Source organism: Anastrepha obliqua, chromosome 4 (assembly GCF_027943255.1).
Source record: "Anastrepha obliqua isolate idAnaObli1 chromosome 4, idAnaObli1_1.0, whole genome shotgun sequence".
Lineage (NCBI taxonomy): Eukaryota > Metazoa > Arthropoda > Insecta > Diptera > Tephritidae > Anastrepha > Anastrepha obliqua.
In genome coordinates, this window is record NC_072895.1 from 55,020,194 (window position 1) to 55,045,916 (window position 25,723).

Consider the following 25,723-nt stretch of genomic DNA (forward strand, 5'->3'; position numbering starts at 1 on the left):
CAGAATCAAAAAACCACCAAAACGCGATACTCAAGGCTTTTATGGATAACAACAGAATTGTACTCGTACACCACGAATTTTTGCCAAAAGGTCAGACAGTTAATAAGGAATATTATTGGTGTGATATGAGACGATTACATGAAGCGATCTCGCCAAAAAAGAAAGGATTTGTTGGATAACAACTCGTGGATTTTGCACCATAATAACGCACCGTCACACAGTGCCATCATTATCCGTGAATTTTCGATCAAGAACGAAACGAATGCCACCCAACAGCCATCAAATTTACCTGATATGACTCTCTGCGATTTTTTTTTTTTTTAAACACTTTGGGGAACGCGTTTTAACAGCTGAAAGCAAGTATCGAAGGAAAAATCGAAGACGGATGGTTATACCGAAAATAGAGTTCCAGAAATGTTTCGAGTGCTGGACCAAACGCTGGCATTAGTGCCATTGCAGTTTATAGAGAGTACTTTGAAAGCGATTAATATCACTTCTGAGGAATAAAGTCGAAGTTGAAGCAAAAACTAAGCCATGCTATCGGTTACAAGCACAAGAAAATCATTAAGAATATTCACTTGCACTTGATTTTTTACAATTTTAAATATTTATGCTATTATTAGTCAATATTGAGTTCAAAAAGACGCCGGATGTTTACCAGATATTTTTCGATTGTAAATTATAGTAAAATCTTGAAAAAATCAGTAGTTTTCCTTAAAATTCGCTGGTTTTACATCTTTGATCAAACAAATGATTTTTTCCACTATTAGCAACGTAAAGAGATCACAATTTGGACATTTAGAAGTCAGAACCAAAAATCAATCGGCATTGATAAATTATTTCAAAAAGAGCTTACTTTGAAGCCGCTAAAATACATTTAAGGGAAAAAACAAATTTTGTATTTTATTGACCAATTACCGGTACTTTTGGGACAGAATACGCACTTTATAAAACTCAGAAGGTTCGGTTTCATTGTAATTCGAAGTGATGCGCTTGGCCTAATGAAAACATATAAATAACAGTGATTTAGTTTCCTCAAACAGAGTGCTAATAAAGCTAGTCAGGAAGGCTGAAATTGGTCCGATCTGAACCTTATATACAGCGCACATTTTAGTAAAAACTTATTTTGGGCTCGCCATTACTTTTTGGTTTAAAATCAACCCATAGACAATGAGAGTTATCATCAGGCGTATGAAAAGAATTTCAGTTTTAACATTTAAAAAGTGGCCGTGGCTTATCCAGTTATGCGACCTCAATACTATTTGTGGGACTTGGCTCCGTCCATGCTAACAAAATTTTACATGCGTCATATATATTTCTGGGGTTGCATCATTTGTGCCATATTTGAGTAATTTTACTTCGTTCATACAAGGATATACCGTTATCCTTCTTTTTTGAAAACTATCGGTATATATTTTACCGTTGTATGAATTAATTTTTGTCCAATCAATTTTAATTTTAGTTGTTTTGTTTCAATTTAAACTCCGATACCTTTAAATTGATCACCCTTTATTTATAACAGATATATCTATATCTGTCTCGATTCCTTTGTGCTGTTATATACAATCGTTATGGGGGAAAAAAGTTATAATATCCTGCGGCACAAGTGCACAGTATAAAAGTTTTAGTTTTTTGCGTAAGCATGGATTTATATATAAGAAATATATTCCACAGCAGAATTTTAAGAATAAAAAAGTGAAATAAATTGTTTTTCGAAAAAATTAAAATTTCAATACGTTAGACTAAAGTGTTTATTATAACAAAATTTTTGTATAATCATAAAACCATTAAGCTCTTGTGTAAGTCGGAATATAGAATTCTCGTATTTGAAAGAAAGATTTGAAACAAAATAAAATTTAAAAAATATAAACATATACCTGTACAATAACAAAATAGAAATTAATGGAACTATGTACAATGAAGAATGAACTATATCAACTTCATGGCAAGATCGCCATAGGCCAGTGAATTATTTATATATAGGTATAAAGGGCGTACGCGCCAATTAAAAAAAGAAATTATACTATATATATAATTGGCGCGTACACCCTTTTTGGGTGTTTGGCCGAGAGCTCCTCCTGCTATTTGTGGTGTGCGGCTTGATGTTGTTCCACAAATGGAGGGACCTACAGTTTCGAGCCGACTCCAAACGGCAGATATTTTTTTATGAGGAGCTTTTCCACGGCAGAAATACACGCGGAGGTTTGCCATTGCCTGCCGATCGGCAACCGCTATTAGAAAAATGTTTTCCTTAATTTCGGTGTTTCACCAAGATTCGAACCTACATTCTCTCTGTGAATTCCGAATAGTAGTCACGCACCAACTCATTCGGCTACGGCGGCCGCCAATTATTTAGATAAGCTCTGCAAATATTCGACGCTGCACCATCTGGCAACAAAGTAATCTGATTTTTTTCCCCACAATTAGTACACCACTTAGGAAGAATATGAAGTGTAAAAATAATGAAAACGATAGCAGTAGGAATTATCAAGAATTTTTTTTTATCAAGCACCAGTTGCAATCCAGTGTTGAAGCCTTCCCACGACAATCGATTTGATCGTGGAACGATCTGGAATTGAAATCGGCCAAGCGCTGTCACTCCCCACAAATTTAGGGGAAATGTTTTCTGCTGTTACAATAACAAACCCTCAGAAATTTATGGGAAAGGTTTTATGCTGTTTCAACAACAACATCAATAACCCATTGTTGAAGTGCAATGGACTAGTTCCGGATTTCTGACTTTAAAATTCACCAGTAATTTCAATGAAAAAATGTTGACACTAGAAAAATGGCTGTTGGGGTTTCCTGCATGAACGCTAACAGGGTTACATTTATGAATACACAGCAGATGCAAATTAAATGTACAAAATAAGTTGCTCTACACAGGTGAACCACAAAGTACACGAACATTAAGTAAAGTGTGCTGCAAATAAAGAGATAAAAATTAATACAAAAGTTTTAAACAAATTTATATAAGCAGACAATGCATAAAAAATACACTAAAACATTTCATGAAATAAAAATACAAATACGTTTGATAATTTAGTTTATTCTGTAGTACAAATAAGTTTTGCTCGAAAATTTTAACAATTTAGTCAACGAACTTTTTTTGCATTTTTGTTTTTCATGGTATTCGTATGTCAAAGTAGTGAATAGTGAAAAATTGTCTTGTTTGCTTTTTTTTGTTGCAAAAGAATTTCAAAAATGTCCTTTCTCAAAATACGTACCTACTTATGCATGTATGCAAGTATGTAGTAGAATAATATATAAAATATACGCCAAAAACACACACACAACTCCATAGAATTCGAAACAATCATTTGAACGAAATTTGAAAAATTTATTAGAAATACAAAAAAGGGCTTACAAAATAGTCAGTGTTTTTTTTTTTTTGTTTTGTAATTAAATTATGATTTTTGAGAGCAACAATACACAATTAATAAAAAATGTTTGAATTAAATGTAACAAATATTCAACTGATGCACTCGATAGAGAATTTTTATAACAAAAAAATTTATGAATAGTAATAAAAAATTAATAAATTGTGTAAATATTTAACAATTGCAATGTTGATGGTGTAATGAATGTGGCAAATATGAGTATTTTTTCAGCTTAAGTGTTACAAATATTTAAAATAAATTTTGGCACTAGTGTTTAGTAAATAATTTGCTTAAACGTTGTAAAAATTATCAAAACTTTTTTTTTCATAGTTAACAATTAGGCCGATTTCTCTCCAAATAAATATTTGTTTTTTGTAAGCAACTTTTTTGTAAGCTGCTTTAAAAAAATAAATATTTTTGTTTGTATGTTTTTTTTCTTATTTAGGTGTGTGCATGCGTTTGCATTGGTGTGAGTAGTAGATGCAAACAGTTTGTTCGTTGTGCCTTGTTTTATTAGCAAAAATCTTTGCTTCATTGTAAATGTAAGATGATTGCAGTGTGTTTTGTGCATTTTTGCAAATTTTATTTATTTATTTTTTGTTTTTTATATTTATATGTATGTATATCAGTGGAGGACGTCTGTTTGATTTCAAGTGCTTGAAAATGTTTCTCGTTTTTTAAAGATGTTTTCATTTTTTTGTTTCTTTTTTGTTTCTAATTAAAATTTTTATGAAGTACCAGACTTATCCTCCTCCTGTGGCAACGATGCGCTGGGCTTCGATTCCAATGTTTTAGTTATTTTCTTCCAAATATTATCGAAAGAGTCTTGGCCTGCATAATCGACTTGTCCTGCCTCCCAGCATTGGCGGCGCATCAGCTGTTCGTAGGCCTCCTGTTCGGGAGTACGTTGCTCGCCGAGACGCAGCTGTGACAAAGCGCCAGCCAAACCAGCCTAGAAAGCGACGGAGGTGAAAGAAAGTAAGTGTCAATGTTATGCATTTTTATTATTCTGTATGTTTTCTAGGTAATGTGAATAGTACCCAGATAAAAGTTACGTGAAGTTTATGAGTCTATATTTTTATAAACTTTTGCATTGGTCAATAAATATTTGCCGATTATTAGTTAGTCAGAAAGGATTGAATATGATATAAATGATTTATATGAGCACAATAAGTGCTTTTTCTCTTCACACATCTCTTCTTTGTAGCCAGTTAGTGGTGGTCTGAATGGATACTGCAAGTCGCAAAGATTTTCCAAAGAGAATAATGATACCCAATTTTTTTTTTTCTAGTATCGATTCAAAGTACTCAGCATTAAGTTCCGCATAAATACTTGTGCTCAATGTGGGCTTCTTACCAGTGCTCAGTTAGTTGACATTTTTAGTTGCTCTCTTAGGATCGTTGGCGAAATGTTTTTAGATTTGTTTTATGGGTAACTTCCAAATTGAAAGTTTGTAAAAAAACTAAGTGCTATAAGATTACAGAAGATTAAAATGCTGGCTATATTTACAATTCTCATTTTTTCGCAACCAATAATTTCGAAAGGAAATTTTTTCCAAAACAATATTTATTTATTTTGCCAAAACAATATTTGTTTGGTCAAAATAATATTTTTTTGACAATATTTTTTTTGTTATTTTTACTTTTAATCATATCCAATTTTCTTTAAAGTACCCGATACCTTATTCTCGATAATTTCGATTCTCCATTTTTCAAAAAAAATATTTTTTTTCCAAAAGCCATATTTTTTTCCAGAAACTTTTTTTTGTCAAAAACAATATTTTTTCAGACACAACTTTGTTTTAACAATTTTTTTCCGCAAACAATATTTTGTTCTTCAAAAACCATATTTTTTTGGCAAAACAGTTTTTTTTTTTATTTTGAAAAACAACATATTTTTTTTAAATAATTAGTTGATACTTTTAAAAACACCGAATTTTCGCTCAAGTACTCTATATTTCCCATATTCTCGATATTTTTTCGAAAGTCATATTTTTATTTTGTTTCAAAGCAATATTAAAAAAAAAAACTTTTTTTTTGCCACACCCAATTTTCTCTTTAAGTACTCAATATTTCCCATCACTATCTGGATATAGTATAGTAAATGTCTATATATAATAAACATATTTACATCTATGTACTTACACTATACCAATATCGGCAAATATTTTGTGACAAAACCCAAGTAAGTGTATGTACATATAATATTTAAGTGTTTAACATAAAAAGCCATAAAAGCTGGGTTAGTATCTAAAAACACAGAACATTGAATTTTAAACGTAAACTTGCTGGGTAAACATATATGCTTTTTGTTGTTGTAAATTTATGAGTATTTATTTATTATTAGCATTTATCATCCTATGAAGACACCAAAGAATTCCGTCATTCAACTTGTGAAAGATTACTATGGTTAGCGGTGATTTCAATCATTTGCAGAAAATGTATGCTTTGTGCGAAATTCAATACGATTAAGTGCATCTTAGACTTCAAAAGAAATATTGCTTTAAAAATACAATAGATATATGATTTTTTCTCAAAAGCACAGAAATGATAACGAAATGATATGTGATTCGTATATGCATACATAATTCTTCAATCAGATGATTCGATTTCCACATATGATTTCATGGAAGTGAATAGAACGATCGTATATGAAGTATAATACTTGGTGATACTTATGGGTCAAAACTGTATAATGTAATATATTAAATTAAATGAGATGATTCGAGTTTTTAAAATAATTTAATTAATGGGCGTCAAAAGTCTTGATGCCTAGAGGCTGTTCCATCATGGAACACTAAGTACGACATGGAAACATAAGTTTTTCTAAGGTAAGCTATTCAAACAGTCATAACTAACGTTGAGAACGCACTTTGCTAGTCACCTAGTAGTCCAGAGTGCAGAGAAAAAACTTCTGAAATAAAAGAGCTCAAATTTCAAGGAAGATCCTGACAAAGTCTATCAATTCTCTTAATTCTTTTATAAGAATTGATCTCGTGGAAAAATAAGAAAAGTGGGGATGAAAAAAGTCAGTCTCGGCATAGCATAAAACTTTGAGGCCTAGCTTCACATATTATTTACTAGAGGAAGCTCTTGGTAAATTGATATAAAGAGATAAAATGAATTGAATAAAACCACAAAATTAAACAGAGTTAAAATTTGGCAATTATACGCGCTACTACTATTTTAAAACCCGAGCCCGAGGACGTCCAAGGTTAACCTGGGTTGACCAAGCCATAGCCAACCTGAAAAAGCTACGAATTAGGAGCTGGAGATCTGTTGCTATGAACCGTGCAGATTGGAAGAGAATTGTGGATGAAGCTAAAGCTCACCCTGAGCTGTAATCGCTACCTGATGATGATGACTACTATTTTGAACACTCGTGTATTACTATCTGTTCCAAAAAATCGTCATTATAAAATTTGTTATATTGTAAGACTCTGGCCAATATATTTCGGGCTCATACTAAATTAGTTTTTAAAAATATTTTTCCAAAATATCACCCCAAGTGATAGAAGTGTTTAAGCTTAAAAAACCGGTTGCATGAAAATGTTTGAATATTTTAGCAGCAAAATCTAAAGAGTGATATTTTGCGAAAGAAAAATTGAGGCGTGAATATTTTAATTTTCTAAGCAATGAGAAAAGGATTAGAAAATACATATTCCAATGATACCGTAAAAGCCGAAGCTGGTCCAGTTTTGGCGAGTTATTCAAGTTTTCTTAAACTTATCTTCTAAAACACTCAAAAATTCCATTAAAAAACTCACTGAAATCTGCAGATTCTATACAATAAAGAACGCAACTTATATGCATCTGAGAAATGATCTGCGCTAATGAACAAAGACAAAATAGACGTAGGCAATCATCGAATAGTGAGAGTCGGACGAATTCCAGCGAGAGTTCACACTAAAGTTCCTATCGATAGCTGGGTTGAAAGTAACTCTTAAAAAAATTTTGAAATGGGCCACAATAAATCTTAAGGTTGAAGTATTCTAAGATCAACACATAAGTATGTCAAGTATGTATTTGTCAGGTAGAAATAGGGAAACTACCCAACATAACCTGCAATTGTAGGTTTAAACAAATTCTACTGTTAAAACAACAACAACAATTGTAGGTTTGCCGATTTGCAACTTCTATTAAAAAACACTTCCTATCATTTGATGTTTAATGCCCACTGAGAAATTTCAATCGGGTTTCGGTGCTTATACTTTTGGTGGTCACCAATTGGGTGGTTCAGGCCGTTTGAAGATAGATTTATTAAAAAACTGCAGACATACTCCATATACTGTGAATACATATTCTTCTTCTGTGAATTCTGCTATCAATAGTGTATGCCATTGAAATCATATTATCTCTGACCACAAGCTTGACAATTTATAGTCTAAAGAAATGGTTCTACTGAGTTCGTTTTGACCTAAAAAATGCTCATTACCATTATAATATTCTATAGCTATGCTGAGCGAGTTTTGTTTGCTTTACCAAAGATGTCTTTGCTCTATAAAAATGAGACTAAATAATGGACGGACGGACATTAAATATAGATCTTCAATTTATCATGTTTTTGACAATGTACCTCGAGATGCATGGCCATGAGTTGCTTATAAAAACCTGAAAACAACTTAAAATTCCACATACCACTTTTTTAAAAAGTTTTCATAGGCTAGCGAATTTATGGTTAGCTGCTCTAGAAGTACCCAGAGTATTGAGTCAAAGGTGTAGAGATTGAAAATGTTACTAAATTGTCCTTGATATGTATAAGTTTGCTTTCTGGATTTTGAATTGGGAAGGATAAGACGCTGAGACTATTTAACAATTTTACTTGTTTCTTTTTATTATTTTGAGTTTTTTTATTGTAAAAAAACGTGAATGAATGGTATTAGAAAACATAAACAAATGAAATAAAATGACGAGCACACGTATGAGCTGAAAAGTGTGACAACAAAACAATACACTTTAATACGAAATGAACTGTAAGACGACATTTGACTTTACATTTGATATGAGTTTGGAGTGATCATTCGAATTTACTTTTGATGCAACATTTACCATCACTAATAATATGACAGTGACATGGCAAGCTTCTTGACAATGACATGACTAATGACATAATCTGACAGAAAAGTGATTTCACTGTCATAACTTAATATATATTGTAAATGTGAAGTATGAATTTAAGCAAATAAAATGGAAAGTTTTACTGATATATTTACATTTGAAAACAATTTGAAATGGCATGACATGACTTTTGACATGACGTGGTATCTACGAAAATTATTCATACAAAATGAGCAACTACTAACAAATATTTAATGAACGATGATATCGAAGTTTTTTTTTTTGTAGAAAGCCATTTAATGATAAAACTTCAGAGCGCCGCCTTTGTACTAGCTAGAATACGTTCTACAGTATCCAAAGATAGCCCGCCTATGCCAAAGCTTATGACATGCTATTATTATGATTACATATTATTTTACTTTTTTTTTCAATATAACTACACATGATACAATTTTGGACGATTGGAACAGCTTCCAGATATTTACAAACAATTGCATCACCATCTAAGCATTACTAACTACTACACACCCATGTACTGTATATGTACTACTCAATACTTCAGTAGTAAATATTGTACTTTGTCATATGCTCGTGGGACGTCACTTTACCTCATTGTTATTATTTTTGTTTTCTTTTTCATTCACTTCTTCACTACGGAATGCTTGCTTATCTGTACTACACCTAGCGCTAATGGTATTTGTCGTTGTATCATCTGTATGCATTGGTTGCGTTACAGGCGAAAAGTCTTGTTGTTTTTGGGCAGTGTTTTCGTTATGAATATCAGCTTCATAAATTATAGTTTGATTCTTAGTAGTTGCTGTTGCTTCAGCATTCTCATTGGCATTGAGATCGCTGGTTGAAAGATTTGTACTTTGCTCTTGACTTTCTTCATGGTGTGTATGGGATTCATGAGAACCATAGTCATGGTATTGTTCTTTCTGCTGTTCTTGTTCTTCATGATGGTAATCTTGTTGTTCTTGCCAAGTTTGTTCTCGGTTATTATTAGCCTCATTTTGTTCCTGCGACCAATCACGCGATCGCACTTCACTACTAGACTGTTCTACTTCTCCTCCATGCCATTCAGGCGCCGGCGCTGACTTCGGCTCTGATGCTGCATGCTGTTGCCACTCTTGCTGTTGCTGTTGTTCATTATTTTTGATGCTATTACTTCGCTCTCTGGCTAAATTTTCATAGTAATCTTCCCAAGGATCACGAAACTCTTTGACTTCACCGAATTCATAAAAATGCGTAGTTGGTGAGGGCGAATGCTCATGATGTTGATGATCGTGCTGATGCTGTTCATGTTCGTAGTGATGAAGGTAGTGGTCATGTTGTTGTTGCTGTGCTTGTTGTGGTTGATAATGATAATAATAATGAGCGATTGCGCCACACTGCGCGTTCAGCATTCGATTTTCGTTCGTTTCAGTTTTTATTTTTTATTTATTTATTAATTTTTTTTTTTTTGCGATTTTGTCGGTGAAATTTTATTTGATTTTTGTTGTTAACAGCAAAGCAGGCCAATATTTTTGGGTTTTTTTGTTATTGTATTACATTAGCGTGTTCACATGAGTGAGTCAAATCATAAATGCGTTCCAAGCAAAATTTTCGGATTATTTTTATTGTCATTTTATTTTTATTTTTAATTAAATTTAATTTTGATTAATGGGGTTTTGGCATGTTAAATATGCGAAAAATATAAAAACAATTTTTAGCAGTTGTTAGTAACAAATCAAGAGAAGTAAAATAAATTATAAGTAGAAAGATATAACTAAGCTAGTAGCATGCATAAATGCTTCAAACGCTTATATAAATACATTCTTTCTAATTTTCTATAAATTGTTATAATCCTTAATAAACTAGAAATGAAATATTTTAAGTAGAATTGGCGATAAGGCCAAACATGATGCGGAAATTAGAAGCTGTACTAAATTGCAAACTAGCCTTTAAATAACTTCTAAGACCTGTAAATTCTAAAGTTTCAGTGATTAACTTCATTGTAGGCTGATATTTATAATTCACACAATAAACTCCATATTTTATGTTAATAATTATAGCAGGCGATTACAAATTTCTATGCAATAGATCTGCTCGGAAATGCATGCTTTCAAATTTCCTACAATTCTAGTAACATTTTGTTTAAAATAAAGAATCAAAAGTGAATTGAATTTTAGACCTATTCTTATCCCGCTTGCGAAATACCAATTCAAGCATAACTTCAACGTAAAATTTTGAGAAAAAAAATTTGAATGTATGTATATCCATAATTTCCATCCATCTTCCATATCTTCGTACGTTTTGTGTTTGTCGGAAGGTTTGTTGTTAATAAAAATTTCAAATTTCTTAGGCTACATAGTCCTCCGATTTTTGATTATTTTTTGTTCTTATTTTCTATTGCCAAATTTTTGTTTTTTTATTGATGCTATCCTCAAAATTTGTTATATGACCACAAAAATAGTGCACCTCTTCTATTTTGTTATTTAACATTTACTCGTGCGGCTAAAATGCTTTGCAAATTACCATTGAATTTCTATGTGAAAAATGCACTTTTCCGTAAATTTGGTTTCAATTTTACTTTATCGCACCTTTAATTCCTTTCATAAATGTTCTAAAAATTATATACTATGATTCAAAGAAGAAGACAAAATTTAAACAAAATTATTTTCTACAACTGTTTTTAATGTTTAACATTCTTTTAACCTTTGGGACTTTTCCATGGTTCAGAGTAATTTATAGTAATAAAGAGCGTCAAGAATTTTTTATTTTTGAGCCATCGTTTCAAACCAGTTCGCCTTGTATGTTGGCAATAGTCGTGTTCGATAACACAACACTTTTTAGTAGTTATTTCTAATTATTGCTAGTGGATGTTCGTTGAAACCAAAGCATTATCAACCACTCAAAAATCGAGAGAACAAAGTGACTGTTCGAAGCAAGAGAGACGCTCATTTTGTGCGAACTTGAAGAAGTTTTAGTCAGCAAAAATGGTTCATATGTACGAGTATTAGCTGCATGAGACCTATCGATATCCACAACTATTGTTTGACAGCTGGGAATGGTTAACTGTGTTGACATTTCTGTTCAGTAAGGTTGGCAAGTCATCATGAATCGTTTAACGCCAGAAGAATACTTTAAAATTGTGGAAATTTACTTTGAAAAAAAAAAATAAATAAAAAATCTTTCCGAGAGTTTCCTAGAGTGAAGTGGTTAAGTAGACGCCGTCGTCTTTTTCAACTTGTTGGTCTTTATCATTCAACCACGTGGAAAATTTTACGCAATAATCTTGGCTTACATGTCTATAAAGTACAGCTCACGCCAAATAATTGACCATTGCTTGCATAGCATTTTTGCTGATTGTACTCATTTATTATTTTAATTTTTTTTTTCTTCACTTTGGGCGAGAATTTTCGCTTGCGATCTTGATTTGAATTTTTAGCTGTGTTAATAAACACAACTACGCACACTTAATCACCCAAAATTAAACATCATAATAAAAAAAAAATCAAATTATCAGGTTTTGGAGGTCATGTATCCAAACACCTTGCAAAGTAGGAGAAATTGAGAGGGCAAAATGGCATTTCATTTTGACGGGCAGTTAACTGGATACATTTTTACTTGCAAGAATTTGCAGGCGAGAAAAACTGATCGCAAAGTAAAAATAAACTGGAATTAAAATTTGCGAATTGAGTAAAAGTTCCAAATTTATATAAAAATAGTGATTAAAATGGAGAATGTAGGTAAGTGTTTTATAATATATTTTAGACAAAATTTATAAACTTTATTTGAAATCATATAAAAGTATGTACTACTGAATCACAGCCTCCAGTCACCATTGCTGCAATTTCCGAAATGCAAATTGAAAGCAATCAAGGTATATTTTGTGTTTTACGCTTGTACTTTTTGGTTATTAACTGATTTCGGAACTAACTTGTTTATTAACTAATAACGAAATGTTCCCAATTAAAGCTTCCGTTATGAGTCCTTCTTTTATGAAAAAATTAATGAAAATAGTTAACACCGATCAAATAATGAGGTGCTACTATTTTCACAAGTATTTCTAAAACCGATGAAGGTGCTTAAAAAAATTTGACACACACATTGCAAAATGTCTAATTTACTTAGCAAACTCTACATATCCCAGCTGCACTCATTTTTAGGGAAATATTATTATAAAGTGTTTTTCCATAAAAAGTTTTTTTTTTTGGTTCAAAATCGATCTTTTTAGCATGCAAATGGGTACGAAAATTATAAAAATAGGTCGGGTAACACTCGCTCACTATTAAAGCAGCATTTTTAAGCTTACAGCAAGAATATTTTTGTTTTATGGAAAGAACAAAATTTAACAAGTTTTACAGAAAATACTCTAATTACTAAATTCTAATTTTATTTCCTTTCTTAAAAAAAATAAAACACGTCCCTCCCTACAATATTTTTATTGGCAGGAAAATTAGCAAAGTGAACCAAGAATTTTAATCTATTTTTATTTAACACAGAAAAAATAATCTTCTACATCTGCGGCCATTCAAGTTGTTTCTTCTTTGTCCATATAATGTTATACATATGTTTGTACAATCTCAATTTCCATATACTATACAATACATCCTCAACCTATTTTGCCGTCATTGTATAAATAAACTATATTTTTTTTTATTTACTTCACAACCTGGCTAAATGCCAATTTTGCGCTCAAGCGAAATTCGCTCACATACAGCAGAAAATATGGATGAGACTGAAAAAATTCAAAATCAAAATACGATTTTGAAATAAATCTGCGGTGGTGATTGCGCCAATTATGCGTGGAAATTGTTTTGGGTGTGGCGGCCATGACTTGATTTGAGGCGGTTGGCAACGAAAAATCAAACGAACGACACTCTACATTTACACACATCCGTGTGCATATAGCATATATGTATGTATATATCAAACTCGTAAATGTACCCACTATACATACATACACGTACATATATGGATATTAAAAGTTTTGAAAAAATGCATTTATCTTATTAAAAATGATGCCGCTCTGAAACAGGCACACATTCTTCATAAATATTTTTCGCACAATGCGAGTTGTTTTTGTAGTTGCAAAAGTGTTCGTGCACTATTTTTGATTATTGGCTTACTTAAGTGATGCGCTCATTGAGTTTAGGCAAATATTTATGGTAAATTTCGAAATTAAATATTTACCCAAATCATATTGTCTGAAAAAAAGTTGAATATTTTTTTTTTTTTGTCAAGCAGCGGTAACTGGCGGAAGGCAAAAATTGTCAAAAATGGTTGAGCAAATAAATAGAAAATAAATATAAACAAGAATAAGATCAAAATATTTGTAATTAGTGGCATCTCCACATACTATATTACTATTGGCGCAATATTGGCAATGCATTAAGTAGTCCAAACAAAAACTAAGAAAAAAAGTAAATAAAAAAAATTAGTTTGAACCGAAGAGGGCCGACCAGCTTTTGACCTCATCGGGCGAATAAATATATTTTTAAAACGACACGCTTACAGAGATAACACAAATATTTAGCTTTGTGTCTTTGTGTGTGTGAGCAATGGTGCTAGCAACAAAAAATCAAATGATGCGCGAAGTGTTGAAAACTATTTACATTAACATTTAGAGAGTATTTAGTGATCTTTTGATATTTGCTATGGTGATTTTACAAAAAAAAAAAATTTGAACATTTATTGTTTTTTTTATAATCCTGCTGCTTTGACACGAAATAAGTGCTGACGCACAAGATTTAGGTTTCGTGTTGTTGCATACATTTTTTGTTTGGTTTTAATCAACTTCAACCAACCACTTAAACCAACAGAGCTCCTGTCACTTAATTTTTGCCTATTTTCAAATGTTTCTATTTACTGAGAGATTCACTTGCTGTAACCAGTACACTAACAAAACACCAAAAACACAAACATTTAATAAACCAACTTATTGTGGCGACCTATTTTATTATTGTCACCTACCATCCACTTGTGCGGGAATTGACTAATTGCACTAATGCAGTTGAGAATCAATGAGGGCAATGCAGTGAATTTATACCGTGAATCGATAAATACAGTGCGTTGGAAAATTATAGCACCATTACTTACTGGCAAATTTTGGCAATTTATTTGCTTCTCAATTAATTTAAATAATTTTTTTACGAAAATGTGATTTATTCTTCTACAGAAACTACGACAATTCTACTCTATATTAATAAATACTGTTTTTCGTTTCAGACCCTCCAACCTATTAAAGTTTAAAGCTTTGTGCAAATTACTAAAAAAAATCTACATGCTTCCACAAAAATTTCATACTTTTTAATGGGAAGTGATTAAAGAATAATAAGAAATTGTGGTATAATAAAGTGGAAACTTGGTATTCTTGTACATTTTATTATTATAACGAATATTAGAGCAAACAAAATTTTAAAATCAACGCAATTTTTGCACCTCCTCAAACTTGAACTTTAAAACCAAAATTCAATGAGATATAAAATTGCATACCCAAGAAATTTCCGAAAATTTTTGATTTAAAGATTTGCAATTTTTATGAAAGTCTATTGATTTTTTTCTTAATTTACGCAAACTTTGATACTTGGATTTTTATGCTTTTTGTTGAAGAAAATATGAATTACATTTTCATAAAAAAAATATTAAAATGAAATAAGAAGCAAATAAATTGTTCAAACTTGTCATTAAGTACTAGTGATATAATTTTTTAACGCAGTGTATATATATGTTCTGTTTCATGGGTGTTTAAATAAATAAAATTGTCTTCTTTGGTGTGAGGAAAAACTTGACGGCTCCCCAGACCTCACTATACTCCGAACAAGTCACTGGAATAGGCTGATAAGCTTGTTGTACCAGATGGTCTTTACAAGATTTAGATATCTCTCCTAAATTACCAAATGACTAAATGTACCAAAGGAAATTAATAGGTCTATTAATTAGTTCGTGCGGTTTTACAACAGATGGCGTAACTTGATTATTATTCCATCGATCCACATTTCCAAACATTCATTCCACAGCTACTGTCGTAAGGCACAAACGTCAGTATAAGTTTTTTATTTGAAGCGTAAACAACAATATTTTTACCACACTTGAAAATGTCGAATTTCGTGCCAAATAATGTGTTTTTGCGGGGAATTTTTTAATATGAAGAAAAAAGCAGCCGAAAGTCATCGTATCTTGGTGGAAGTTTATGGTGAGCATGCTCTAGCTGAGCGAACGTGCCAGAAGTGGTTTGCACGCTTTAAAAGTGGTGATTTTGGCTTGGAAGACGAAGAACGCGAGGGTGCGCCGCCAAAGTTCATGGATACCGAATTGGAGGAATTGCTCGATCAAGATCCGGCTCAAACGCAAGAAGAGGTTGCAAAAACTTTGGGAGTTGATCAATCAACCATTTCCAAACGTTTAAAAGCCATGGGAATGATCCGAAAGGTAGGCCATTGGGTGCCGTATGAATTGAAGCCAAGAGACGTTGAACGCCGTTTTATGGCATGCGAAAACTGCTTCAACGGCACAAAAGAAAGGGTTTTTTGCATCGAATTGTGACTGGCGATGAAAAGTGGGTCCATTACGACAATCCAAAACGTCGGGCAACGTATGGATACCCTGGCCATGCTTCAACATCGACGTCGGCGCAGAATATTCATGGCCTGAAGGTTATGCTGTGTATCTGGTGGGACCAGCTGGGTGTTGTGTATTATGAGCTACTGAAACCGAATGAAACGATTACGGGGGATGTCTACCGACGACAATTGATGCGTTTGAGCCGAGCACTGCGAGAAAAACGGCCGCAATACGCCGATAGACACGACAAAGTTATTTTGCAACATGACAATGCTCGGCCACATGTTGCACAAGTGGTCAAAACATACTTAGAAACGCTCAAATGGGATGTCCTACCCCACCCGCCGTATAGTCCAGACCTTGCGCCATCCGATTACTATCTCTTCCGATCGATGCAACATGGCCTGGCTGACCAGCACTTCCGTAATTACGATGAAGTCAAAAAATGGATCGATTCGTGGATTGCGGCAAAACCGACCGAATTTTTCACAAAGGGAATCCGTGAATTGCCAGAAAGATGGGAAACAGTAGTAGTAAGCGATGGACAATACTTTGAATATTAAATTTGTAACCATTTTACGTCAATAAAGTTTCAAATTTCGAAAAAAAACCGCACGAACTAATTAATAGACCTATTATAAAAAGTAATTTTTCTAAAAGCTATAAATTCTTAGATATCATAATTTATAGCACATATTAACCCTTTTTTTAAACAATTTTAAACCGTAAATTTCAAATTTCCAATCTAGTTCAATCTTATTTTCATTTTTTTATTTTTGGATTTCAACCACTGTAGTTCATGTCAAAACGAGAATTCCACTTTTTATTAAGGGGTTACATGGGTTTCGTGGGTTCAAAAAATCGATTTTTTTGGCTTCTACAACATCTCAAGAATATTATCCTAAATTTTCAAGTCCATCCGAATAACAGTTTCGGAGATGCAGCCCTTGGAATGTGTGCCCTCCAAGCCACTTTTATTGTTACTCAAAACTTTAAACGCGTCTTTCACGGAACCGTGTTTTCACAGTCGGTTGTCAAATGTTCTCGAAAACTACTCAACCGATCTTGAGGAACTTTTACACGAACGAAGGACTCTATTTTTTTCCATTTACAACTATTTAAAAAAAAAAAAAAATGTCAAGCAAATTTCACCGAAATTTTCGTTTTTTTGGAAAAATGTCTACCAAAATTCCAATTTTTACTTTTTTCTTTCCTTCGTTCAAGCATGAGTTTATGGTCTTAACTAAAACACTCATTTTTGTTTTTTCATTTTTGATGATCCTGTCAAGAGTTATGCTGACAACGCGGACGCACCTTTTTTTCGAGGGGCCACCGGAAATGACGTCACAATGGAGGAGTTTAAATTTTTTTTTTTTTTGAAAATTTTAGAAATTATTCTTTAAATTTGTATCTATAAGACAGCAAAAAGTTTGAATTAAATAAATAATTTTTTTACATAGAAAAAAAATATTGAAAATACCATTTTACACGACAAAACCCATGTAACCCCTTAATATCTATTGTTTTTCACTTCAGACTCTCCAACCTTGACATATCTTCTCAACCGATTTTTAATAGAAGTCACTTCAAAAACTAATACACTCTACGATTTATCTTTGAAAAACAAATATATATACATATATATATATATATATAGAATTTTTTGTACCACTATTTAACGACAATAAAATAAATTTTAATATTACAAAAAAATCTCAAGGAAAAAGTTAAAACTTTGGTATTAACTAATGATACTACTAATGCAGTAAAAAATATGGGTCATTTAATTGTTTTGCTTGCTTTTCAATCCGAAAAAGTCTTCCATACGGTTCAGCAAACACTCGCTTGTAGAATGAGTACGGAAGCAGCCATCACCTATGAGTATACACCTACGGAGGTCGCAGATGCAAAGAGGATCAAACGCGGCCTAATAAACCAACTCACCTAATGCACTTTACTCCTTGATCTGACATAGTTGAAACATCTCGTTTTCTGGAGCTAACATTTGAGGTCATGCTAATGCGCAAACCAACTTAGCCAGGGGGTTTAATAAGCTGCTACAACATTAAAAAAAGTAGTATACAATTGTGCAGCGATTATTTCTTTGCCAGCTACTTAATTCATGCAGCGAATAAATGTTTAATAGTGGTCTGGTTGGAGAGTCAGAATTCGGTACAAAAGAGGCAAATACTTTTCTGTTTTTTGTTCCACTAAACTTTAAAGTTTCAATAACACAGTGATGCAAAGTTAAGATGTATGCCTCTGTATTTAATGAAACCAAATGTACATAAATGAAGGTCTACCACATTACTAGGCGAAAACGAAAAATATTTTTTGCTTGTATAGGTCGCCAGGAAGCGTTGCCGCTGTCGAATTGTACACTGCAAAAATATTGCGCGGCAAATTGCATCATTAGCTCAAACTTTAAACAGTTCTTAAAGTTTCTTCTATATTTATTTTCGTTTTGTCAAGTTTAGTCCTCATAAGATCTTCTAAATTCGTGTCTGTTACACTATTCCTATGTTCGCTTACACTGATTTTTAATATAGCAAAAGCGTTTTTACAATTATGCGTGGAGCTAAACATAGGATAAAGTTTATACATATATTGCAGTCAGGCTGCTATGCGGACATTTTTTTCTGCGAGATTGTTTCCAAAACTCTTTACTCGTCGTCGCCTAAAAATTAAAGAATTTATTTTTGAATTGCGTGACTTTGATTTTGTTCATCGGAAGCAAAGGTGTTGTTATGCAAATCTATTATTGGTGATATTTTATTAAATTTGCACCTCTATTCTTGGTTTTTCTAGTTCTTTATCGTTCAATTTGTTGTGAACAATTTTTGAAGTAAGGAATCTGAAACTAATTCAAGTAGTTTTCGAATTGAAGTGAATTTTCTTCAAAAGAATCCATACCCTGTAGATGTGACTTTTTTTATAAGCATTGTTTCCCCCCCTTTTTTTATGAAAACCCATAAACAAAGCAACAATTTTACCTCGATCACACTATTTGGCATCATTTGCGAGAAGAATTCCAAGAAAAAAAAACAAATTATTTGTTAAAATTTTACTAAATTTTTTCGGTGTGCAGGATATTTTAAAAATCAGCAACTTTAATTATGTATAATAAAAACTATTGTAGATCTATAGGCTAAAGTTCTTTTCGTCGTTCATTCTGAGAGGCGTAAACTTCCATTAACTTTGGTTTCATCAAATACGTAGAATCTTGTTACACAGTGTAATCGGTAATGGTACTGACTCCTTCACCATTTGCTTCAGCACTTGCTAAGAACAACACTACTCTCATTCCCAAGGCAGCCCGTTCTACGTAACCAAACGAACCCGAATTTATATCGGGCCAAGGATTGTCACTACAGCAGTTTTCCCCGTACATGTATGGGGAACGTTTATGCTGATACAACAACAACAACAAGTGACACTACTCGAACAAAGGCGTATGCCTTTAAAAACTTAAAATATAAAAGTAACTGAGCTGTTAAAAGTTAAATTGGCTAAAGGAATTTATCAAAGAACATTCGTTTCTACGATTGGATTGGAGGATCGCTCCTCGTACACCACTCCTTACTAATCTATGCTATGTTTGTACATGCTAAAATGTGTTTATACTATTTTTATCATAAGCAATTTTTCGCATGTCTATTATTAGGTAGTATTGTGTGGGCAATTGTGTATGTGTATTAAGAAAAAAAATTTTCAAATCAATTATTTACAACAAATGCATACCAGCTACCTTTGATTTTATACTAATTGCGTGTATATGCTTGTATGTGTGTATACATATTTAATTGTGTGAATATATGTATGTATGTATATGCTGTACAACATTTAGTTATATGGCAATCTCATGGATTGCACTTTTTGCTATATTTCTATCTATGTACAAGTACATACAAATGTACTTAGAATTGTTTAAAGAAAGCGCATCGACTTACATATCGTACCACCTCAGCTTCACATTCACTACTAAATCCTTGCGCCGACTTGTAACGGAATTACGAAAATGCATTTTTAAAGGATTATTTTAGGCTCAGGTATTAAATTCGAACACAAAAATTAGATAAATTAAATAAATTAATAAAATAACATAATTAGTTTGATAAAAAGACGATAACTAGCAAATGAAAACAGCTGATTGTTAAATATTAAAAATACTTAAAAATATGCGTTAAACGCAAGGCATACATAAATTTAACAATAAAAATAATAATTAGTTCAAGAATGAATAACTTAAATTCTTATACTCTTAGTAAGCAGTCAAATCAGCATCGCACTCACCATATTGCCAGACAAATTCTGATGAACATTATCACAGAAGATATTCCACCAGAGCTGAATTAAGTCAGTGGCATGCGCATATTCTGAAGGCGTAAGCGCTGTGCGGTTCTCGGAATTGAATTGTATGAGCCATGGCTTCAATTTGCCCGCAAAATGCAAAATCTTAATTTTATCTCTGAACCTATTCGGTGGTGAAAGAAATAAATTGAAAAAAGTTTAGTCTAAGCTTAAACACAAGAAAAAACATGCCGCCTACTGTTTGAATGCGGGCAAGTAGCAATAGGAAGCAAATGCGGCCACATTATAGATGAATGGCAAATGCTTCTTAATGTCGCTGGTCGCCCAATCGGCAAAGTACAAATTCAACAAGCCCTGATCGCCACCATCGAAACTGCCATTTTGTACAGCGAATTCTGTGATTTTGTTGAATGTCTCCACACTGGGACGATACACGAACACACCGGAATTGAAGCAATCGGGCCAGCTAACATCAGGTGCGGCAGATAGTTCCTCGCGTTCGAAGAGCTCATCGCAGTTTTGCAGCACCTGTCAGCCAATGAATGGAGAGCGTAAGTTTGATATTTCAAATTTTGGAAATTTACTTTCAGTGCATAATCAATCAATTATTCAATCATTCTCATACGCACCAGTGTATCGGCATCAAGGAAGACACACTTCTCAAATTGTATCAAGCGCCAGCAGTGCAATTTTGTGAATGTGACACCCAATTCGGGGCGTGCGAGCAGTGCCAAATTGGCGGCATCCTGTGAGTCCAAAACATTCACCTCTTGCACCACATTGTAGACATCTTTAAGGCGTTGGCGCATAGCCTCCGACACGGCAGGCGTCACCAAGACGGCCAACTGATGGGCGGTCCCGGTGCGGCGCAGTGAATGTGCCAACACCAAAGCGCCCAGCGAGTACGTGTCATTCGTTGTCAGCGTCACCCACGCAAATTCTAAAAACAACGGAAGACAAGAGTAATAATAAGTTATGATGAAATATATGATTTAAGAAAAAAAAATAGCAAAAATAAAAAATCAAAAAAAAGGAAAAATTTATTCGTATTCAAGCTTCAGTGAAATTAGATTTTTAGTTGTTCTATTTGCTTATAAGAAAATTATGTGAATACTTTGTTGCATACTACATACGTGAATATGTACAAATGCTTTTTTTTACGGCGCTTCATAATCGTTGGCAAGTGGGCGGCGGAAATAGGTATGTATGTATATATGTATGTACAGGTGTATATGTGTCTCGTAGCAGCAGTCGGCGCAATTGTGAAAGCAACAGCAGCAGTGGTAGCAGGACTAGCGACAACAGCTGAACTATTCAAAAGCAACGGATTTATTTATTTTTTTATTTTATTAGTATTGCCTTTCGCACAAAGCAGTGCTTCAAAGTTTTTGGCTAGTGGGCGTAATACCATTAACATTCCAAATGAGTATCTTGGCTTTAGATGCACTTTTAATGTAGAAAATTTGTGCGAAGAACTAAATGCTTTGGTTTGTTTATTTCTAATCATATATGTATGCGTATATGTGTCTACAACTTAGGGTCGTCTACGAAAAGCTGTAATATTGAATATTTATTCCTTTAGTTTTTAGCTGTATTTGCAATTTCAATAAGCGTAATTAAGTAAAGGCTAAAATTTCATAGGTTGATCAATTTTGATAGTTTGACTCGAAAAAATATTTTTTACCGATTTCATATCAAATTTTCAAAACCAAAAATGCCTTTTGTCCATATAAAATTAAAATAGAAATAAGAAACTTCATCGTATTTGCAGCATCATTAAATCAACTGATTTCGTTAAAAAATATAGATACACTACTTTTAATTTTGGGGACCACCCTAATACGAGTATACTGTAAATATACATATGTATATATAATAATTTTATTACAGCCGCCCTAAATATTTGGCCTAATAAATTGTATTATTGCGTGGAATTTTCAACAGTGAAGAAAAGTAAAAAAAAAAAAAAGAAGAAGAAGAAGAAGAAAAAAGTAATGCGTGTTATTAAAATAATAACAAGATATTCAATTCTTAAGCAGACGAATTGTTTACGAGACTGCTAAAAAGGGCAGAAAAGTCAATAATAAGGTAATCGCTCCAGAAATTTTAAAATATTTTTTTCTCGAAACTCCTTTTCTCAAGCCCGACGGACTCATTCCGGACTCAAAGAAATCTTGCCCCATTAACTTTAATGAATTCTAACCAGGCTTGCATATTCTGCACTGAAGTACGGATGGATTTTGTGATGCGTCAAATATATTTTTTTATAAAACAAAAGTTGGCGCAGTTCTGTTTAGAAAATTTGTATTTTTTTTTTTTTTTTTTTTGCAAAAATCGGTACTGCAAAAACTTCTCTTGTACTTCTATAGATGTCCCCATGCTTAATTCACATCGTAAATTAAAAATTTAAGGTGGAACGCCCTAAACTGGCTTTGTCAGCCGCCATTTTCGTTCATATTACTTTGGGAAAAAAAAATTATAATTTTTATAAATTAGTGCATGTAAAATATATGATTTTTTCAGAATTTCGATTTATTCCACTGTTCCATTACAAAAATTCCAAAAATATTCTACCCCAAAATGGCCTAATCTTTTGATAGCTCTGGGAGCAGCCAGTGTGGCGGATTTAAATTGCCACTTCTCGTGTAAAGCAACGAAAATTACTTGTAAAAAATATAAAAATATATAAAAACATTAAAAGTCTTGGCCAAAATATTTTTATCAATATTGCATGAAAAGTGTTTATGTAATAATTTAAAAAAAAAACTTAGGCTCTCTATTCCTCTTGAATTATTTAAAAAGTTTACCTTCATAACGATAACTATTACTCGCTCTATCCATGGAATCGCAAACCCTTTTCTTTTTTTTTTTGATATTTCGTTCACTAATATGAGTAGCCTTTTGGAGCACAGCAAAAAGATTTGATGGTCCAAATTTGGGTGGTCCCAAAGCATTCAAGCAGCAAGTAAGATAAGATTGTTGAAAAATATATTTATGAGTTCTTGCGACAAAAATAATGCAGACTTTCATGCTTTTAGTAGTAAAGGTTTTATTTAACGACGAATATCGCCCGTGATCAAAGTCTCATATTACATACTGAGGAGAATGAGGGAACAATTCATCACTGTTTGTGTTTTCCCAACAACTTCTGTGATAATTTCAAGCTATGTTTTCAATGAATTTCGCTGTACTGAACGTTAATCACCTAATTGAGTTATATTTGAAGGTGCGGCTTGGGAACATGACAAACCTAAACCCGATTCCGTTCGGTGCACCTGATCTAATTGATACAAAGGCGATTTGTCTACCGCAATGATGGATTAATTCCTAAGCTTTCTTTGGCATTTTTTGAACATATCTTAAATTGAATTGGTTTATAAAATATTATAATATACAATATTTTTTTAAATATCATAGTACCAATTTGTTTAGTTTCTTTTTTTTGGACTTTCAACCATAACTTTTACGTTAATTTATACCAACTCCCCTATTCTTGTTGGAAAAGACATTTCGCTTGACACAAGGTGAGAAAGAAGGTGTATGAAGAAAAAAATGGGAAATAATGGGAAAACAATTTAGAAAGAAAATATTAAGGATGCTGGAAACCAACGTCAGATTTGGGAAATTGGTATAAAATACGTGCATACTAGTACGCAAAAAAGATTAAACGCTATGTATACTGAAGGAGGAGGGGTGACTAAATATTACTTTCTATTACTATTACTAATCTTTCTAACTTATTTTATCTCATACGCACGTTCATTTTCATCTCTAGTCAAAACTGACGAGTTTGTAATATTTTACTTTCGTTCATATTTTTTTGCGCAGATGCTGTACTTTTTCAATACACTAACAAGACAAGAAAATTTGAAAAATATGTTTCACTTTACGTCCATTATTTTCTAGAAATTTCCTTTTTAATTTTTATTCTATTTCTTCTTATTTTATATTCAAATGCTGGCGCGTTTTCTAATTAGCAAGGCTGTTGAGAGCAGAATAGCAAAGCATATCTTCAGCGCAATAATTAGCGATGTTAATTCGTAGGTGGCATTTGGCCCATATTTCTTGTGCGCTTTTTATATTTGCATAGTATATGATGTACTATATATCTACAGCATACAAATAGCAATACAATGGCAAATATTATAAATAGTTCGCAGAAGCAAATATTGCGATATAGTTTTAATAAAGAAAAACCGAAAGAAACAAAAAAAAAAAAAAAATTCCCAAACTAATTTCCGCACATACTTGAGTGCTTAGGTGCACATACATACATGTGTATGTATAAAAATTACTTTTATTCCAAAATTTATTTGGTTTAATCAAAATAAATGAACCTAGTCAACATTTTAGTCTCAATCATACAATAAAAATGGGAACCACGAATAGCTCAATTGCAGCCTTTTAGACCTTGGATTTACTTATAGATGTACAAATTATCTTATATTAAGAAATTTAAGCTCATATATATATATACATATATATATAATATACACCTGTCTTCAAAATAATAGGAGCGCGGCGAATTAATAAGTTTAAACTTCTGTTCGGAAATTTTTATTATGGAAGAAAATTCTCAACGCCTCAGCGAAAAAAAAAGAAATTGTCAAAAATTAATGCAATTTTTTAGTCTCCTCAAACTTACATTTTATTGTACTAAAATTGAATCAGCTTTAAAAGTTTTCTGAAAATTCTTATTAAAAAGTTTAAAATTTGTATGACAATGTGATGTTTTTTTTTTAATTTTATACAAAGTTAGGAGTTTTGAATAATATGGCTTTTGGTGTAGAATGCACTAAGCTTTTGTAAAAAAAATATAAAAAATGATATTAAAAAAAATAGTCACAACTTGGTCATTCGTCACATTCCTATTATTTGGAACACAGGTACATATACATATATAATATAATAGTATATGCGCATAAAAATAAGTTTAAAGCCTACAGCTCATCTTCAAAGACTCAAACCATAAAAGCTATCTATTTAAAATTCGCGCTTCAAACTATTCAATAGGACTAAATATCCACCAAATTTTGAAATTGTGAAAGCTATGAGTTTAGAACTCCTACAGTTCCGCAATATCTCCCAGTTAAGACTAGGCGAACGGCTCAGCTAGTATCTGATGGTGTTTTTGATGAGAAGTGGGTTAGTAGTATAACGATTCCAATGTTAGTTGTACATATGTATATTAATATACAAGGTGGCGCAAAATTAATCACCCTATCGGAAGATTAACAATTTTGAGACAGCTGCAGTATGCAAACATACTCGTACAAGCAATGGAATAAGATCAAACTAAAGATCTTCATCATTCAAAATTATTTCTGTTATTTGGTAAAAAAAATATTCAAAAACAAAATTGGACGATTAATTGTATTTATATAAATATATGTACAACTAACATTGAATATGTACAACTCATATTGA

The 25,723-nt window shown here is 32.4% G+C and overlaps 2 protein-coding genes across 4 annotated transcripts in view; both read right to left on the bottom strand.

Annotated features, from left to right (window-relative positions):
• Positions 1 to 25,723, bottom strand: part of LOC129245812 (uncharacterized) — a 45,673-nt gene that overhangs the window by 4,167 nt on the left and 15,783 nt on the right. The window lies entirely within an intron of this gene.
• Positions 1 to 25,723, bottom strand: part of LOC129245813 (glycogenin-1) — a 43,759-nt gene that overhangs the window by 2,254 nt on the left and 15,782 nt on the right. Inside the window, exons 2-6 of one of the 3 annotated variants that reach the window (XM_054884213.1) lie at positions 20,926 to 21,236; positions 20,535 to 20,824; positions 20,279 to 20,459; positions 9,046 to 9,828; positions 4,119 to 4,332 (exon numbers count right to left, since the gene is read on the bottom strand). In XM_054884213.1, coding sequence (XP_054740188.1) covers positions 4,119 to 4,332; positions 9,046 to 9,828; positions 20,279 to 20,459; positions 20,535 to 20,824; positions 20,926 to 21,236 — 1,779 coding nt within the window. Of the gene's footprint in view, positions 1 to 3,029; positions 4,333 to 9,045; positions 9,829 to 19,935; positions 19,984 to 20,278; positions 20,460 to 20,534; positions 20,825 to 20,925; positions 21,237 to 25,723 lie in introns of those variants that run through there. The other 2 variants (XM_054884211.1, XM_054884212.1) reach the window with 2 other exon arrangements.